This window comes from Nannospalax galili, unplaced genomic scaffold, assembly GCF_000622305.1.
Source record: "Nannospalax galili isolate Female #2095 unplaced genomic scaffold, S.galili_v1.0 scaffold212, whole genome shotgun sequence".
NCBI lineage: Eukaryota > Metazoa > Chordata > Mammalia > Rodentia > Spalacidae > Nannospalax > Nannospalax galili.
The window spans coordinates 3,156,532-3,175,795 of record NW_008333884.1 but is presented as its reverse complement, the minus strand read 5'-3'; the positions used below and the strand labels follow the sequence as shown (position 1 = coordinate 3,175,795).

Here is a 19,264-nt window from a genome sequence, read left to right as displayed (position 1 = left end):
GCCGCCATTGTGGTGGGGATAGCGGCTCCAGGAGCGCGGGCGACTGGTGGGCGGCGGGCCTTCGGGGTTGGGCGGCGGGCGGGGCAGCGTGACCGGAGCGGTCGGGCCAGGTGATCAGCGGGCGGGCCTGTAGGCCCGCGCCTTCCACTCGAGCCTTTTGTGGATCCGGGCCTTGCTGCTTCATTCTCTCTGTCCCGCTCCTCCCCAGAGTCTCCGGGCATGGCCGGAGTCTTTCCTTACCGAGGGCCGGGTAACCCGGTGCCCGGTCCGTTAGCCCCGTTGCCGGACTACATGTCGGAGGAGAAGCTGCAGGAGAAAGGTGAGGAGCGAGTGGGAACGGCGCGCGCGGCCCGGGACACTGGCTGGGGTGTGCTCGCGCGTGCGCGGGTCGCCACTCTGTTGACAGGTGCCAGCTCTGTTAGCCTCATTTAATTTTTTCATTTAGTCAAATCATTGTAAGCGTCTGTTATTTGTAGGAGCTGATCCAGTTTGTGTATGTTGTGGGGTGCGAATATAGTAGTGATGGAGACAAAACTGCCCTTACGGTGTTTGCATTTCAGTATTACTCCCCAAACATCTGTAACAAAAATGTAAATGCCGTGATTTGGGGGAGTAAGAAGACAGGGTATTTGGCTTGGGATGCTCCTTCTCACACAGAAGGACTGGAATTTACTATCTCTGCGGGCAAGAATTGGGGATAATTAGGCCAAGTATAGGTCTTTAAACGGAGGTGCCTTTGTAGCTCGAAAATGGCAGCAGTTGCAGGCCAAGCGCTATGCAGAGAAGCGGAAATTTGGGTTTGTGGATGCTCAGAAGGAAGACATGCCCCCAGAACACGTCAGGAAGATCATTCGAGACCATGGAGACATGACCAACAGAAAGTTCCGCCATGACAAAAGGGTCTATTTGGGGTAAGCATCATCCTGGAATAATTTGATTTGAAGTTTGTTCCCCTTGCTTTCTCTGTCCCTCTGGTGAAGTTGGATAGTTGGCATGTGACTTTTGACAGCCCATCTTGCTGTTTATGAGAGTAAGACAAGGACCGCTGGAATTCTGTGATAATTTCTGGATCTTCTAGTTATGCTGTTTATTGTTTTGGTTTGTCCTGTCGATGTTGTTATAAAATGTCTATTTTTGAACTGTTTGAAGCCCAGATTGGGACACTGTCTACGCTCTTGAACTCACAGAGATCCGCCTGCCTCTGCCTCCCAAGTGCTGGGACTATAGGCGTGTGCCACCATGCCCGGCTTATTTATTTATTTTTATTTTATGTGCATGAGTGTGTTGCCTGCATAAATGTAAATGAACCTGTGTTGTGCAGTGCCCAAGGAGGACAGAAGAGGGCATCCAATCTCTTGGAACTGGAGTTAACAGTTGTTAGCTACCATGTGGATGCTGGAATTCGAACCCAGGTCCTCTGAAAGAGCCAACAGTGTTCTTAAATGCTGAGCCATCTCTCCAGCCCTTGCCTTTAACTTTTTAGGTACCAGATTTTTGGGGTTTGGAATATGTCATTGCTGAGGTCTCTGTTATTATTTTTCTGAGGTTCTAAGTTGCACGAATACAGGAACACACTTCTTAGCAAATCTCGGTTCCAATTGGGGACACAAATGTTGTCCACTTAATTAACTGGTATAGGGGCAGCCATGGAACTTTTCTCTCAAAAATGTTTTAGCCAGGCTCTCAGGAGGCAGAGAAAGGGGAATCTTTGTGAGATTGAGGTCAGCCTAGTGTACATGGTGAGTTCCAGGCCAATTGGGGCCATAGGGTGACCCTGTCTCAAAAAAACCAAAACCGAAAAAAAAAGCTCTTTAAACCAACCCAGGAGTTCATAGGTTAGAGACCAGCTTGGACTATGTATTGAGTGTTAAAAACAACAGCAGAAACTGGGCCTCGTGGTGCACACCTTTAATCCCAGCACTTGGGAAGTAGAGGCAAGCCTGGTCTACATAGCAAGTTCCAAGCCAGCTAGGGCTACATAGTGAGACTGTGTCTAAAAACAAATAAAATCCTACCACAACAGCAAAAAGTAGTAGTAGTACTATTATTATTTCTGAGAGCTGCTCTTGGTGCTGGAGATATAGCTATGTATAGACAGTATTGATCTTCTCCTTTAGGAGCATACCATCAAGTGGCATGAGAGATAAAAGACAGATGATTATAGTAAAGTGCAGTGTATTTTGCTGCTATTTATAGGAAGGGGCAGAAGGAATAGAATATGAGCAGCCTAGACACTGCCTTCAGAAGGACAACTGTTGATTTACAGAGATTGCATCCCGATATTGTGGCACTATGACATTTAAAAGGTAGTAGCACAAGATGAAGGTAGAGATGAGGAGGCAGAGCCCCTGTCATAAAAGAGCCTGTGGCCTAAGTTGGGGATTTTGGACTGTAAGGCAGGATTTTCTGTTGAACATTGACACCTTGTGGCTTGTCAGCATAGCACAAGTAACAGAACACTGTCATGTCTAATCTTTTCTTCTAATGTGGCAGTGCCCTCAAGTATATGCCTCATGCAGTTCTGAAGCTCTTGGAGAACATGCCTATGCCTTGGGAACAGATTCGGGATGTGCCTGTGCTATACCATATCACTGGAGCCATTTCCTTTGTCAACGAGATTCCCTGGGTCATTGAGCCAGTCTACATCTCCCAGTGGGGGTAAGAAGGGCTGAAATATGGTTTGGTGGTGGTGGTGGTGGTAGCGGTGGTAGCTGAGGATCAGTGGGTAGATACTGGTGTATGATATTCTTGCCTTCTAGGTCAATGTGGATCATGATGCGTCGAGAAAAAAGAGACAGGAGGCATTTCAAGAGGATGCGTTTCCCTCCATTTGATGATGAGGAACCTCCCCTGGACTATGCTGATAACATTTTAGATGTTGAACCGCTAGAAGCCATTCAGCTAGAGCTGGACCCTGAGGAGGATGCCCCTGTGTTGGACTGGTTCTATGACCACCAGCCATTGAGAGACAGTAGAAAGTAGGTGGAACTGTAACTCTTCTGAGAGTTTGGAAACAAGGAGTCTTGGAAGAGCAGTAGATGGTATGGTTTGGTTAGCTGCCTATCTGATGTGGACTCTCCTTTTTTTCCCAAGGTATGTTAATGGCTCTACTTACCAACGCTGGCAGTTCACACTACCTATGATGTCCACTCTCTACCGCTTGGCCAATCAGCTTCTGACTGACTTGGTGGATGACAACTACTTCTATCTGTTTGATTTGAAGGCCTTCTTTACCTCTAAAGCACTCAACATGGCCATTCCTGGAGGACCCAAATTTGAACCTCTTGTTCGAGATATCAACCTACAGTAAGTTAGGGAGAGTATAACTTTTGGGTGCCTTGTGTATAGTAAAATCTAATCTTGGCCGGGGTTGTGGCATGCGCCTTTAATCCCAGCACTTGGGAAGCAGAGGCAGGTAGATCTCTGTGAGTTCAGGATCAGCCTGGTCTACTTAGTTCCAGGCTAGCTGGGGCTACAGGGAGACCCTGTCTCAAAAAACCAAAAAGATCCCAGTCTTCGTAGTAGAACTAGCTCACTTGATTTTATATTCTAGGGATGAAGACTGGAATGAATTCAATGACATTAATAAGATCATCATTCGTCAGCCTATTCGCACTGAATACAAGATTGCTTTTCCTTATTTATACAACAACCTTCCACACCATGTCCACCTGACCTGGTAGGATAGCTGGGACATACAGTTGGAAAGGAGGAGGCCAGCATGTGGGTGGGCCAGAGCAGAGTAGCTTTGGCTGATACTTCCTTTATTTTAGGTACCACACGCCTAATGTTGTGTTCATCAAAACTGAGGATCCTGATTTACCGGCTTTCTACTTTGATCCTCTGATCAACCCAATCTCCCATAGACATTCAGTCAAGGTAAGTGGAAATCATGTAATTTCTGGGGGGTAATGAGGGGTTCTAATGATTGAGCTCAGGGTCTGTACATGTTAGAAAAATATTCTGCCTTTAAATTACATTCCCTCACTGATTGTAGGCTGGTTCCCTCTGACACAAGGTAGGGTCATTGAAGGCAGGTTGGCACAAACTTACTATTTGTCTCTGGGTTGGCCTTATATTCTCAATCCTCTGTCTTAGCCCCCCAAGTGCTGGGATTACAGTTTTCCTTCCCTCAGACCAATCTTTAGTGCTTGCTCAGGAAGTGATTGCAGTATTTACCTCCTATGCTTTTGGAGCTCCTTTGGGAGGCTTTTGGTTGTAAGCTGGTGGGTTGTAAAGAAAGATTCTTGTTTTCCAGGTTGGCCTGTCTTGTTTTCTGCTCCCTTGGCCCCTTTTCCCTGGTCCTTTATAACATCTCTTGTCAGGTAGCCCAGTTTCATGGCACATGTAGCCACTGTGCTTGGCCCCAGGTCTATACTCAGTTGAGTGGGAGATGAACCCTTAGGGGATTTCTTTTTCAGAGCCAGGAACCACTGCCAGATGATGATGAGGAATTTGAGCTCCCAGAGTTTGTGGAACCCTTCCTGAAGGACACACCCCTCTATACAGATAATACAGCCAATGGCATTGCCCTGCTTTGGGCCCCACGGCCATTCAACCTACGCTCAGGTCGCACCCGTCGGGCCCTGGACATACCCCTTGTCAAGAACTGGTAAGATTTCTACCTAAGGGGGTGGCAGTAGATCTGTAGAAGACTCCATCTAGGTAGGCCTGTAGCCTTTTCCACAGTGTTTGTGGGGAGAGATGGGCAAAGCACTGAGGGGCCTGTTTACAGGTATCGAGAACACTGTCCTGCTGGGCAGCCTGTGAAAGTTCGAGTCTCCTACCAGAAGCTGCTTAAGTACTATGTGCTAAATGCCCTCAAGCATCGGCCCCCTAAAGCCCAAAAGAAGAGGTAAGGTGCTGGAGGGCCCATGCTGATTCTACTGTCTCAAAAATATCAGTATGCTAATTTTAATTCTCTTCTTTATTCTCACCCAGGTATCTGTTCCGTTCCTTCAAAGCTACCAAATTCTTTCAGTCCACAAAACTTGACTGGGTGGAGGTGGGACTGCAGGTTTGCCGCCAGGGCTACAACATGCTCAACCTTCTCATTCACCGTAAAAATCTCAATTACCTGCATTTGGACTATAACTTCAACCTCAAGCCGGTCAAGACGCTCACCACCAAGGTGCCTGCATTGGACCTAGGGGCTCTCTGGGCTTAAGGGTGGCTGGTACTGCAGCATGCTTTCTTCTAGGATCATTGTCATTAATATTATTTCTGTTCTTGGCATTTTCAGGAAAGAAAGAAATCCCGTTTTGGGAATGCTTTTCATCTGTGTCGGGAAGTACTGCGTTTAACTAAGCTGGTTGTGGACAGTCATGTGCAGTATCGCTTGGGCAATGTGGATGCCTTCCAGGTGAGGACATGTTTCCCTGATCCTGCCCAGGTGGAGAGGCTAGGTAAAGCTTGTGTTGACTCTGGTGCCGTCTTGGACTGTATGTCTGATGGGTGACTGTATTGCAGCTGGCAGATGGATTACAGTATATATTTGCTCACGTGGGGCAGTTGACTGGCATGTATCGATATAAATACAAGTTGATGCGTCAGATCCGCATGTGCAAGGACCTGAAGCATCTCATCTATTACCGCTTCAACACGGTGAGAACCTGTCCTTACTGACTACCTTCTCAGATCCTTTGTCTTTTTTCATGTCATCAGAGCTCTTTGCAGGGACCTATTTGGAGAGAAACTCTCAAATATGTCATTGCTATCACTTGATGAATCTCGGCATTTCCTCCCAAACCTACTATTGAGTCCATGTTGGGAATCCCACTTTCCAGTTTCTGTCTTGAAGTTCCTTATATGTTCCCCTGTTCTAGGTTTAAGTTAAGGACTCAAGAATGTCTACCTTTTTCCCTCCATGGCCATATATATGTTCTTCTTACTCTACCTTTGCCCAGTTTTCCACTACTCCCTATATGAACTGTTCATTTGTGTTCTTGATTTCTGCTTGGTTGTAGGGCCCTGTAGGGAAAGGCCCTGGCTGTGGTTTCTGGGCTGCTGGCTGGCGGGTCTGGCTGTTTTTCATGCGTGGAATTACCCCTCTGCTGGAGCGGTGGCTTGGGAACCTCCTCGCTCGGCAGTTTGAAGGTAATGGTTTTTCTTTTTTTATCTTTAATTTTATGTGTATGAGTGTATTGCCTGCGTGTATGTAAGTACGCCTGTGTCATGCAATGCCCATAGAGGTCAGAAGAGGGTGTTGGGTTTCCCTGAAACTGAAATTACAGATGGTTATTAGTAGCCATGTGGGTGCTAGGAATTAACCCAGGTCCTCCCCAAGAGCACCTAGTGCTCTTAATCACTGAGCCATCTCTCCAGCTCCATGTTTTTCTTTATTCAACTTGTGTCATTGCTGCTTTAAGGGTAGATCTGTCTTTTTCTTTTGTTTGTATGTGTTCCCCACTCTTGTATGGATAATGAGTCAGACCTAGTAGTATTGTGGTTCTTTAAGACAGGGACTCCCAATAGCCTGGGCTGGGATTAAAGGTGTGGACTACCACGCCTGGCTTTGCTCTCTGGAATTTTGAGTCTATCATTTATTTCTAGGCATGGAAGTTCCTGGTATAGTTGTGAATATCTGTGGTGACTTGTCTTTTTGCATACGTGGAGCATGTGGACTCTTAGTTACTATTTGTGAATTTCATCACTTTGGCCATCCCTTCACTTCTAGGCCGTCACTCAAAGGGGGTGGCAAAGACAGTAACAAAGCAGCGAGTGGAGTCCCATTTTGACCTTGAGCTTCGGGCTGCTGTGATGCATGACATTCTGGACATGATGCCTGAGGGCATCAAACAGAACAAGGCTCGCACAATTCTGCAGCACCTCAGTGAAGCCTGGCGCTGCTGGAAGGCCAACATTCCCTGGAAGGTAAGTGTCTTAGTTTGCTTTTCTTTTCTGTTGCTGTGTTAAACACCAGACCAAGAACAACTTGGGCAGGAGACGTTAGGATAACCACTCCCAACCTTAGGGAGGGGTCCTCCCCCTGCCCCCCCCCCACATCATCTTTATTTACTTATTTATTCATTTAAAAATATTTATTTTGGGCCAGGCGTGGTGGTGCACACCTGTAGTCCCAGCACTTGGGAGGCAAAGGCAGGCAGATCTTTGTGAGTTCAAGGCCAGCCTGGTCTACATAGTGAGTTCAGGTCAGCTGGGACTACAGGGAGACCCTGTCTCAAAAAGACCAAAAAAAAAAATTTATTTTGGGGCTGGAGAGATTGCTCAGCGGATAAGAATACTGACTGTTCTTGCAGAAGACCTGGGTTCAAATCCCAGCGCCCATGTGGCAGCTAACAACTGTCTGTAACTCCAGTTCCAGGGTATCTGACAGTTTCTTCTGTCCTTCATAAGCATTGTACAACACGGTGCACTTACCCACATACAAATAAAATAAAAATAATAACTAAAATATTTAAAAATATTTATTTTGGGCTGGGCGTGGTGGCGCACGCCTTTGATCCCAGCACTCAGGCGGATCTCTGTGAGTTCAAGGCCAGCCTGGTCTACATAGTGAGTTCCAGGACAGCTGGGGCTACAGGGAGACCCTGTCTCAAAAAGACAAAAAAAAAAAAATGTATTTATGTGTTGTATATGTGTGCCTGACTTTATGTATGGTGTGTGTACATGGATGTGTATGTACATTTGTGTGAATGTGGGCATGTGTGTGCCAAGGTGTACATATGGAGGTCAGAAGATAGCCTTGGGCGTTGGTCCTTACCTTCTACCTTGTTTGAGACAAGGGTCTCTATTTTTTTTTTTTTGAGACAGGGTCTCTCTGTAGCCCCAGCTGTCCTGGAACTCACTATGCAGACCAGGCTGGCCTCGAACTCACAAAGATCCGCCTGCCTCTGCCTCCCAAGTGCTGGGATTAAAGGCGTGCACCACCACGCCCAGCAGGTCTATTATTTTTATGCTACTGCATATGCCTGGCTAGCTGGCCTGTGAGCTTCAGGGGTTCTCCTGTATAAGCCTCCCATTTTCTATAGGAGCACTGGGAATACAGATGCATGTCACCAGTAATGTTGGTTCTAGAGGTCTGAATTCAGGTGCTTAGCCTTGAGAGACAAAAGCTTTACCTACTGAGCTATCTCTCCAGCTCTCTGTCATTGTGTTGCCCTATCCCACATACACCACCCATTTTTAAAAAATTTTTATTTTTATTTCTTATGTGTATGAATGTATTGCCTGCATGTATATGAGTGCACCCATGTCATGCAGTGCTGTGGAGGTCAGAAGAGGGCTTTGGATTTCCCTGGAACTGGAGTTAAGGACTGTTCGTAGCCGCCATGTGGGTGCTAGGAATTGAACTTGGGTCCTCTGCAAGAGCAGTCAGTGCTCTTAACTGCTGAGCCATCATCTCGCAGCCCCAACACCACCCATTTTTTGAGATGGTCTCACTGTGTGGTCGGTGGCTAACCGGGAACTCTATGTAAACTAGTTTGGCCTCAAAAGAGATCTGTCTGCCTCAGCCTTCAGTGTTCAAATTACAGGCATGCGCTACCAGAGCCAGCTTTTATTACTTTCTTATTGCACCTTTTGTACTTTCAGGTCCCAGGACTGCCAACACCTATAGAGAATATGATTCTTCGATATGTGAAGGCCAAAGCTGATTGGTGGACCAACACTGCCCACTACAACCGAGAACGAATCCGCCGTGGGGCCACTGTAGACAAGACTGTTTGCAAAAAGAATCTGGGCCGCCTCACTCGCCTCTACCTGAAGGCAGAACAGGAGCGGCAGCACAATTACCTAAAGGTTGGACCAAATAGCCTGAGCCGGGTGTCTGCAGGAAGGTGGACTGCAGAGTTGGGACCATGTCTTGTCCTGGGTTTGGACTACAGTGGGTGATTGATTTCATGTTTGTCTTATAGGATGGGCCTTACATCACAGCAGAAGAAGCAGTGGCAGTGTATACTACGACTGTGCATTGGTTGGAAAGCCGTAGATTTTCTCCCATCCCATTTCCACCACTCTCCTACAAGCACGACACCAAGTTGCTCATCTTGGCTTTGGAGCGCCTCAAGGAAGCTTATAGGTGAGGAGTGGCGAGGATTCCTGTTGGGAGGGTAACAGAAAGGGAGTGACATCATTGTCAGAGTCTATAAAGATTTGGTCCTTTCTGGGTTGAGCATTCTCTTGGTTTTCTAATTCACCTTTTCTTTCTGTTCTGTCAGTGTGAAGTCTAGGTTAAACCAGTCTCAGAGGGAGGAACTAGGTCTGATTGAGCAAGCATACGACAATCCCCATGAGGCGTTGTCCCGAATCAAGCGTCACCTCCTCACACAGAGAGCCTTTAAGGAGGTGAGTGAAATGCCCCCTAAGTTTCTTTTTGGTCTATGCTGTTTTTTTTCTTGGGATCCAGAGTGCCAGGTTGGGTTAGGTGAATTGATGTGAGCCAGCTTTCTTGTTCCACAGGTAGGCATTGAGTTTATGGATCTCTATAGCCACCTGGTACCAGTGTATGATGTGGAGCCACTGGAGAAGATAACTGATGCCTATCTGGACCAGTACCTGTGGTATGAAGCAGACAAGCGCCGTCTTTTCCCACCCTGGATCAAGCCTGCTGACACAGAACCACCTCCACTGCTTGTTTACAAGTGGTGCCAAGGTACAACTGCTGGAATTGCTCCCAGAAGGAGAAAGGGGATGAATTGAGTTCTATATCTAGATCCTTATCTAGGCTGTATGAGTGGTTTGCATGATAATAGTAAATAGTACTGATGTTAAGTTGAACAAAACGATCAGGATAAATGGATGAGTGGTAGTGGGATTGGTTTTGGAATGTGTTGATAGCTGCTGTGGTTACTAGTTCTGAAAGGCAATTTCTAATCTCCTGTGTCTATATCTTCTCTGCTTCTTAGGTATCAATAACCTGCAGGATGTGTGGGAGACCAGTGAGGGCGAGTGCAATGTCATGTTGGAGTCACGCTTTGAGAAAATGTATGAAAAGATTGACTTGACCCTGCTTAATAGACTGCTGCGACTCATTGTGGACCACAACATAGCTGACTACATGACAGCCAAGAATAATGTTGTCATCAACTATAAGGTGCGTGTTGGTGCAAGATGGCAGAAAATTGTATTGGGGAAAGGGTTGCCTGGCCCATTGACTTAGGATTTGCTGAAGGGAAAATGAAAGAGATTGGATCCGGCAGGTGCCTGGGGCACAGCCAGTCTTAGCCATGGCTAAAAGTTCTGGTTCTTTATTTCTAGGACATGAACCATACAAATTCATATGGGATCATCAGAGGCCTGCAGTTTGCTTCGTTCATTGTACAGTACTACGGCTTGGTGATGGATTTGCTTGTGTTAGGATTGCACCGGGCCAGTGAGATGGCTGGGCCCCCTCAGATGCCAAATGACTTTCTCAGTTTCCAGGACATAGCCACTGAGGCTGCGCACCCTATCCGACTCTTCTGTAGATACATTGATCGCATCCATATTTTCTTCAGGTAAAGGGCTGGGATGGATTCTTGGGTTTTTGTTTTTGTTTTTATTTTCTTTGGGTCTTTTTGAGACAGGGTCTCCCTATTAGCCCTAGCTGGCCTGGAACTCTATATAGACCAGGCTGGCCTTGAACTCACAGAGAGCCACCTGCCTCTGCCTCCCAAGTGCTGGAATTAAAGTCATGTGCCACCACACTCAACCTGAGGATGGATTTTTTTTTTTAACCTGCAGAGCATTAAGGCATGTCTTGCTGGTAAAGTAGCTTTCATCTTAGTTGACTAATTGCTAGTTTGGGGCTTTGTAATGAAGACTAGAGTGGTATAAGGTCCCCATCTATGGAGCTGGAGTTCTCATAGGATCCTGGTGTATCTGAGATCAATGGTGTATGTTGTCTTGATATAGGTTCACAGCAGATGAAGCTCGAGATCTGATCCAGCGTTACCTGACAGAGCATCCAGACCCCAACAATGAAAACATTGTTGGCTACAACAACAAGAAATGCTGGCCCCGAGATGCCCGTATGCGCCTCATGAAGCATGATGTTAACTTGTGAGTCTCGGTTGGGGCTATTGAGGTTTAAAGAACATCAACCCCAGGGACTCAGAAAGCAATTAATATGGAGGTGGTTATATCTTGGGTGGGAGGAGTGTAGCCCTGTTTGGGTATCATCTGCCTGGTCTTTTTTTTTTTTTTTTTTGGTCTTTTTTTGAGACAGGGTCTCCCTATAGCCCCAGCTGTCCTAAAACTTACTATGTAGACCAGGCTGGCCTTGAACTTACAGAGATACGCCTGCCTCTGCCTCCCAAGTGCTGGAATTAAAGGCGTGCGCCACCATTCCCAGTATCTGCCTGGTCTTTAAATGGAAGTGTTTTTAGGAAACTGATATAACCATATATTCTCTGTGGACAGGGGTCGGGCAGTGTTCTGGGACATCAAAAATCGGCTGCCACGATCGGTGACTACAGTACAGTGGGAGAATAGCTTCGTGTCTGTGTACAGTAAAGACAACCCTAACCTGCTTTTCAACATGTGTGGCTTTGAGTGCCGCATCCTGCCTAAGTGTCGTACCAGCTATGAGGAATTCACCCATAAGGATGGGGTCTGGAACCTACAGAATGAGGTACAGCCAAGGAAGAGTGTAATGACTAACTTTACTACCCCTATAACTCTGGGATACATAAGAACAGTCATACCATTATCAGCTCATTGAGCCTTGGAAGGGTTGAGCGTAATGGCCATCACAATCCTTGCTTCTATGGATGTTTCTCTTTTTTTGCATTTATTTATTTTAGGTGTGTACATGAACACTCATGCCATGGCACACTTGTAGAAGTCAGAGGACAACATATAGTAGTCAGTCCTCTCTACTGTGTGGGTTCCAGCAATCAAACTTAAGGCGTAAGGCTTAGTACCCAGTGCCTTTACTCACTGAGTCATCTCACCAGCCTCTATGGAAGTTTCCCAGAGAAGTTAACCTTAACTTTGTGATTTAGGTAACCAAGGAGCGGACAGCTCAGTGCTTCCTTCGTGTGGATGATGAATCAATGCAGCGCTTCCACAACCGCGTGCGCCAAATTCTGATGGCCTCTGGTTCCACCACCTTTACTAAGGTATGTAAGCCTGAGCTGCCCTCCCTCTTGTGTCCCTGTAAACTCTCCCTTGATTTGTGCTCCTTCCCAGCTTTGCTTAGTATACCAGTCCTCATGCTTTATTGCACAACAGCTTGGAGTGTCAGATCAATTCTGGTTTATTTTCTGAAAACTCCCTATAGCCTGCATATGTGGAGTTAGGATTCTAAAGGGAAAAGTCAAACTTAGATTCTTTAATGTGAACTAATTGTGTATCCTTGGGGTCCTGCAAGATTAAGGCATTTTATTATGCTATTCCTTACTCAAAATCTCTTGTGACATATTTTGGAATATAGCATGAGGAATAAGCCGGTCTTTTTGAGAGACAGGGTCTCCCTGTGGCTCCAACTGGACTGAACTCTCTATGTAAACCAGGCTGGCCTTGAACTCACAGATACTCACCTGCCTCTGCCTCCCAAGTGCTGGAATTAAAGGTGTGCACCACCACGCCTGGCAGGTTGATCTCTTCCATCCCTCTGTAAGACAGTAGGAAAAAAGTAACCCCTTGTCATTTGTTGGTAGCTGCTGTGTTCTAGGCATTTTGAACCAACTACATGTGAGATAGAGCCCCTTCCCTCTGAGCTAGAGTTAGAGAGGTACCTGGTCAAAGAACTATCAATATGAAGTGGTGTTTGTACAGCTGTTGTAGTATTTGGGAAGCTGAGAATACTAGAGTTAATGAGTCTGGTCCTGTCTGAGTGAGGAAAAGAGGCTTCTAAAAGAAATAGCAGGCAAAGGGAGAGTATTCAACTTTAGCCAGTTGTGTGGAGATGTAACTAGCATGGGACGTGTGGCTATGAAAAGTTAAAGGCTTAGTGGTATAAACTACAAGGTTGGATTTTTGTGGACCCTTGGGGGAAATTTTTAAAAAATATTTTATTTTTAATTTTTTTGGATTTATTTTAAATATTTTTATTTTATGTGTATGCATGTATTGCCTGCGTGTAGGTAAGTGTACCTGTGTTGTGCAATGCCCAAGGAGGTCAGAAGAGGCTGTCGGATCCCCTGGAACTGGAGTTACAGACAGTTGTTAGCTGCCATGTGGGTGCTGGGATTCAGACCCGGGTCTTCTGCAAGAACAATCAGTGTTCTTAACTGCTGAGCCATCTCTCCAGCCCCTGGATTTATTTTTATGAGTGTTATGCCTGCATGTGTGTAAGTGCACCTGTGTTGTGTAGTACCCAAGGAGGACAAGAGGTCATCCAGTCCCCCTGGAACTGAAGTTACAGACAGTAGCTACCATGTTGGTGCTGGGATTCGAACCCAGGTCTTCTGCAAGAACAACTGGTGTTCTTAACCACTGAGCCATCTCTCCAGCCCAATTTTATTTATTTTTATTTTATGTGTATGTATTGCCTGCGTGTGTGTAAGTGCATCTGTGTTGTGCAATGCCTGTGGAAGTCAGAAGAGGACATTGGATTCCCCCGGAACTGGAGTTACAGGTGGTTGTTAGCCACCATGTGGGTGCTGGAAATCTAACCCAGGTCCTTTGCAAGAGCAATCAATACTCTTAACTGCTGAACCATCTCTCAAGCCCCCATGGGAAATTTTTTTTTAGCAAATAGAAAAGTTTAAAGCATTCTTGTCTTTAAGTTTAGAATTCTTCACTCTGGAATAGCTTAGGATATCAGTTCTCGATTTTTGGGGGGGGGTTGTTTGTTTGTTTTTTGTTTTTGTTTTTGTTTTGATTGGGAGAGGGTTGTGACAGGGTCTCTGTAGCCATAGTCTGTCAGTTGCCAAGGCTACAGATGTGCACCACCATGTCCTCTCTGCCTCCCCCATTTTGAGATGGAGTCTTAATGTGTTGCTTGGGATGGTCTTGGGCACAAGTGTTCCTCTTGTCTCAGCCTCTGAAATAGCTAGGTCTATAGGCATGTGCTGCCATGCCCAGTTTGGTTTTTGGTAATGGGATTGCAGGTGTGTGCCATCATATGTGGCTAAGATAACAATGTTAAACATTCTTGAGCACTAGGATGTAGGAGTCAAGGCTGTCAGGAACCAACATCCAGAATTGGAGAGGGTGTTTAACAGCATCATTTTGGTTAGATAAGGACTGCATAGTGGCCATTGGAATTGGCAGTTAGGACGTCATTGGTGACCTTAGAGCTGTTTCAGAAATAGTTGGGATGGAAGCCAGATGGCAGTGGATGAGGCTTTATGGAAGGTGAGGGGAATCATTAAGGACAAGTAGTTACCAGAGCCTGGAGTAAGAACATTAGATGCCTCCTAGAGGCAGCTGTAAGTTATGGCAGGGTTTTGTTTTTGTTTTTTGTTTAATGGCTGTTTTGTTATATTCACGCTTTACTAGCTGTTACCTTCTTTTTATCCCCCTCTTACTCCTACCAGACTCACTCTCCCTTTTTGTTTTTGCTTTTTGAGGTAGGTCTCACTATACAGCCCTGGCTGGCCTGGAAGTTACTATGTAGACCAGGCTAGCCTCTAAGTCATAGAGAGCTATCTGCCTCTGCTTCCTTGTTCTGGGAATTTTCATGGTGTGTGACACCATGTTGTCGTCCCCCCCTTTTTAAAGATTTTGTTTAAAAGAGGGAGGGGTACACATACCCTCAGAAGCTTGTTGGGTGTGCTCGTTCATCTCTGTCTGCCTATTCCTTTGAGGCAGGGTCTCTCCCTGAACCTGCAGCTCATGTTTTCTTGGCTAGGCTGGAAGCCAGCAAACCCCAGCAAGCTTCCTATCTCTGTCCCTCTCAGAGCTAGGGTTAGAAATGTATGCAAAATGTCTGAGTTGTTACATGGCTTGTTACATGGGTTATGAGATCTGAACTCTGGTTCTCATGATTATATAGTTAGTAAGTGCTCTTAAGCCACTCTCCAGCAGCCCTCTCTTTTTAGGACAGAATTCATGCTGCCTAGGCTGGTCTTGATCCCCTGATCCTTCTGACTCCACCTATCAAGTGCTGCTGCAATTACTTTCATCGCCATACCTGGCAAATGACAGGTATTTTTGAATGGAAGCAAGTTGAGTATGTGTAAATTACAAGAACCATTAGCAGATCAAATACCACAGAGAAGTATGGGTAACTGATAGAACAGAGTTGTATACGAGTCAGTATGGCAGAATAAAAAGCAGCATCACTGTGGTGGCACATGCCTTTAATCCTAGCACTCAGGAGGCAGCGTTCAAGGCCAGCCTGGTCTACATAGTTCCAGACCCTGTCTCAAGAAAAAAAGACCAAAAAGAAAAATCAACATCGTAGGAAAACAGTCTGGATAGATGTTAATATAGATCTGATCAATGGGAAGTCAACACAGGATCTTCAAGTTTTCAGCTTTGCTTTGGTGAAAATGTTCATAGGCAGTGGTATGGTATAGTAACAGTTGTTGAACTAAGGACTGGCAGGTGTTTTGAGGGTCTTGATGCCTTTCAAGTAAACAAAATAGCTATGTGGGTGATGGAAGCACTTGGCCACTCTGTGTCAAGATGAAGAAAGGTAAATCCATGAAAATTCAATAAAAAAAATACATTGAGGGGCTGGAGAGATGGCTCAGTGGTTAAGAGCACTGACTGCTCATGCAGAGGACCTGGTTCGAGTCCCAGCACCCACATGGCCGCTACAGACCGCCCTTAACTCCAGTTCCAGGGGAATCTGAAGCCCCTTCTGACCTCTGAGGCATTACACGACACGGGCACACTCACATACATCCAGGCAATACACTCGTACACATAAAATTAAAAAAAATAATGGGGCTGGAGAGATGGCTCAGCGGTTAAGAGCACAGACTGCTCTTGCAGACGGCCCAGGTTTGATTCCCAACATCTACATGGAGGTTAAGAACCGTCCTTAACTCCAGTTCTAGGGAAATCTGAAGCCCTCTTCTGACCTCCACAGCATTGCATGACATGGGTGCACTTACATACATGCAGACAATACACTCATACATATTAAAAAAAAATAAAACTAATAAATAGAATATATATACATTGAAAGAAAAAAATGGATGGAAAAGGTAGTGTATAGTGGTGGTTTCAGAGTAGAATTGTGCCAGGAGGCTGTTGTGGGGCTAAGGAATTGAATGCAAAGAAATGAAGGGTGCTAGGGCCTCTTTAGGAAAAGAAGAGGAAAGGAAGAGAGACCAGTGACTGGGGGAGATGAAATGTAGGAATCAAGGAATTAGCTAGGAGAGAGGTCACAGCTTGAGTAACAAAAGTGACTGAGAAATCCAGTCAAATTGGATTATTTAGTTGAGGTCATAGCTCTGTCATGTTACTAGTTGAGACCTTGGGCAGGTCCTCCACCTTGTCCTTCCCTTCATGCACCTATAAAATGAAGATAATGATAGTTCCTAGCTCAGAGGGCTTTTGTGAAATTTAATAGAATAATGCATATAGTAAGGCAATAAGCCATTTTAGTTTACAAATTCCTCTCATTATTTGGAAGTATCAGATTATGATGGGAGAGCATAATATAATTGGAATTTGTTACTTTTTCTTTGTTTTTTTAAAAGACAAAGTCTCTATACACTGACATTGAACACTTGATCCTCCTGACAGCCTCTCAATAGGCATAAGCCACATTGACAGGCCTTCCCATGCAGATGTACACACATGCATCTGCCCATACATGTGTACATACATACTGACAAGTACACACACAGAAGCCTAATTTTTTCTGAGGTGGTAAATAGAAGGACAATCTCCAGGAGGGCTGGAGGTGAATGAACCTATGGTAGCTCCTTTTCTTATGGGTGTGTGTGTGTGTGTGTGTGTGTGTGTGTGTGTGTGTGTTTTGAGACAGGGTCTCTCTGTAGCCCCAGCTCCTGCAGAGGACCCAGGTTTGGTTCCCAGCACCCACATGGCGACTAACAACCATTTGTAATTCCAGTTCCAGGGGCTCTGACACCCTTTTCTGTCCTCCACAGGCACTGCATGATATGGGTGCACTTACGTACATGCAGGCATAACACTCATACACATAAAATAAAAAATAAATAAATTTTTTAAAGGTTTATTTTTATTTTATGTGTATGAGAGTTTGCCTGCATGCATATATGTTCAACAAATGAATGTTTGGTGCCTATGGAGGCCAGAAGAAGGCGTTGGTTCTTCCTGGAGCTGGAGTTAACAAGACGGTTGTTAGCTGCCATGTGGGTGCTAGAAACTGAACTCCAGTCCTCTGCAAGAGCAGCCAGTATTCTTAACCACCGAGCCATCTCTCTAGACCCCTTCTTTTTTTTTTTTTTAATTACATTTTATTTGTTTTATGTGTGTGTATGTGCTCCTGGGCATACACATGCCATGCTCCATGTGTGGAGGTCAGAGGACAGCTTACAGAAGCCAGTTCTTTCCTTCCATTATGTGGAGCCTAGGTATCAAAATAAGGTTTGTCAGGCTTGGCATCAAGAGTCCTTACCCACTGAGCCATCTCACCAACCCTCTTTTCAATTGTTTTTACCATGATGAGGATTGAACTCAAAGACTTGCATGTGCTAGGCAAGTCCTCTACCACTGAGGCATATTTGGAGATGAAGGTCTCCCTATGTTGCTCAGGCAGGTCTTGAGTTTCTTAGCTTAAGTGATCCACCACTTGCCTTAGGCACCCAAATCACTGGGACTATAGGTATACCTCACTACTATGGCCTTTACTGTCCTCAATTTTCCTTACCCCCCAATCTTGTTAAAGTCATTGCTGTCACTGCCACTGTGGGTGGGTACTACCACGCTGGCTTTAGGTATGCAATACAGTAGCAGCCCAAGCTTGGTTATGATCTTTCAGTTCTAGTAAGAATTGAAGTAAATAAGTCTGGAACTTTTTTTTTTTTTTCAGAGCTAAGGACTAAACCCAGGGCCTTGCGCTTGCTAAGCAAGTGCTCTACCATTGAGTTAAATCCCCAACCCAATCTGGAACATTTAAACAAGACTTTACCAAAGCCTGGGAATAACAGAAAAATAGAGAGAGACATGTATTTATTTAACTGGCGGGTCTGCTTTGCTTTATGAGCGACCCTAAGATTGCCTTTCTGATTAGTACTCCATCTTCCTGCAAACAGCAGAATCTGCATCCTCCTTTCTGGGGGTGCCTAAAGCAGGTCATTATACTTAAATCTAAAGCCAAAAAGAGAGAGACCTCAAGAAAACATCTTTTCATGGCAATAAGGAAAAAACATTTTTTTTTTTTTTTGGTTTACACTTTGAAATAAAGGCTTTGGGGGGGCTCTGGAGAGATGGCTCAGTGGTTAAGAGCACTGACTGCTCTTGCAGAGGACCTGGGTTTGATTCCCAGCATCCACATGGAGGTTAAGAACCGTCCTTAACTCCAGTTCCAGGGGAATCTGAAGCCCTCTTCTAACCTCTGTGGCATTGCATGACACGGGTACACTCACATACATGCAGGCAATACACTCATACACATAAGATAAAAATAATAAATTAAAAAAAAAAGGACTGGGCATGGTGGCACATGCCTTTAAGCCCAGCATTCAGGAGGCAGAGGCAGGCAGATCTCTGTGAGTTCAAGGCCAGCCTGGTCTCCATAGCAAATCCAGGCCAGCTGGGGGCTACAGGGAGACCCTGTCTCAAAAAGAACCCCCCCCCCAAAAAAAAGAAATAAAGGCTTTTGGGCATGCTAAGAAAGTGTTTTACCATTAAGCCATATTCTTAGCTCTACACATTCATTCATGCATGCATGCATTCATTCATTGAAACAAAAGTCTTGCTGTGTAGCCTAGGCTGATTTTGAAGTCTTTTGTGTATGTTTTTCTTGCATGTATGTAAGTGCACCACATATGTGCAGTGCCAGTGGAGGCCAGAGGAGTACGTCATATCCCTGGAGTTAAGCTGCCATATGGGTACTGGTAACTGAACCTGGGTCTCTACCATAGGATCCAGTGTTCTTAACGGCTGAGCCATCTCTCCAGCCCCTGGTTTTGGGCTCTTAATCCTGCTTTAGCTTCCCAAGTACTGGGATTATGGCTGTGTACCACAGTTCATTGTGTAATACTTTAAAATGGGAAAAAATAATTGCATAATATGCCATAGTGCAAAATACAGTTCCCATGAATTTTTCTACTATTTTTTTCATTTGCACAAAATAGAAATTACTTATAACTCAAACATCCAGAAAAGGGTTAGAGACCCCCCCCCCCAAAAAAAAAGAAAAGACTGAAAGGCATATGTACAGTGATCTTAACCATGGTGCCTTGTATATATGGACTTAAATGTTGCTTTC

General features: G+C 45.3%; 1 protein-coding gene across 1 annotated transcript in view; it reads left to right on the top strand.

Moving 5' to 3' along the window:
- Positions 1 to 19,264, top strand: part of Prpf8 (pre-mRNA processing factor 8) — a 33,394-nt gene continuing 14,130 nt past the window's right edge. The window contains exons 1-24 of the mRNA XM_008828784.2: positions 1 to 46; positions 209 to 319; positions 743 to 911; positions 2,494 to 2,658; positions 2,760 to 2,978; positions 3,094 to 3,306; positions 3,554 to 3,679; positions 3,774 to 3,879; positions 4,422 to 4,612; positions 4,736 to 4,855; positions 4,942 to 5,131; positions 5,243 to 5,362; positions 5,470 to 5,604; positions 5,967 to 6,096; positions 6,677 to 6,873; positions 8,554 to 8,760; positions 8,877 to 9,040; positions 9,180 to 9,306; positions 9,421 to 9,613; positions 9,867 to 10,054; positions 10,219 to 10,457; positions 10,855 to 11,001; positions 11,362 to 11,572; positions 11,946 to 12,062. Of these exons, the coding sequence (XP_008827006.1) occupies positions 220 to 319; positions 743 to 911; positions 2,494 to 2,658; positions 2,760 to 2,978; positions 3,094 to 3,306; positions 3,554 to 3,679; positions 3,774 to 3,879; positions 4,422 to 4,612; positions 4,736 to 4,855; positions 4,942 to 5,131; positions 5,243 to 5,362; positions 5,470 to 5,604; positions 5,967 to 6,096; positions 6,677 to 6,873; positions 8,554 to 8,760; positions 8,877 to 9,040; positions 9,180 to 9,306; positions 9,421 to 9,613; positions 9,867 to 10,054; positions 10,219 to 10,457; positions 10,855 to 11,001; positions 11,362 to 11,572; positions 11,946 to 12,062 (3,774 nt within the window). The 5' untranslated portion in view covers positions 1 to 46; positions 209 to 219. The remainder of the gene's footprint in view (positions 47 to 208; positions 320 to 742; positions 912 to 2,493; positions 2,659 to 2,759; positions 2,979 to 3,093; positions 3,307 to 3,553; positions 3,680 to 3,773; positions 3,880 to 4,421; positions 4,613 to 4,735; positions 4,856 to 4,941; positions 5,132 to 5,242; positions 5,363 to 5,469; positions 5,605 to 5,966; positions 6,097 to 6,676; positions 6,874 to 8,553; positions 8,761 to 8,876; positions 9,041 to 9,179; positions 9,307 to 9,420; positions 9,614 to 9,866; positions 10,055 to 10,218; positions 10,458 to 10,854; positions 11,002 to 11,361; positions 11,573 to 11,945; positions 12,063 to 19,264) is intronic.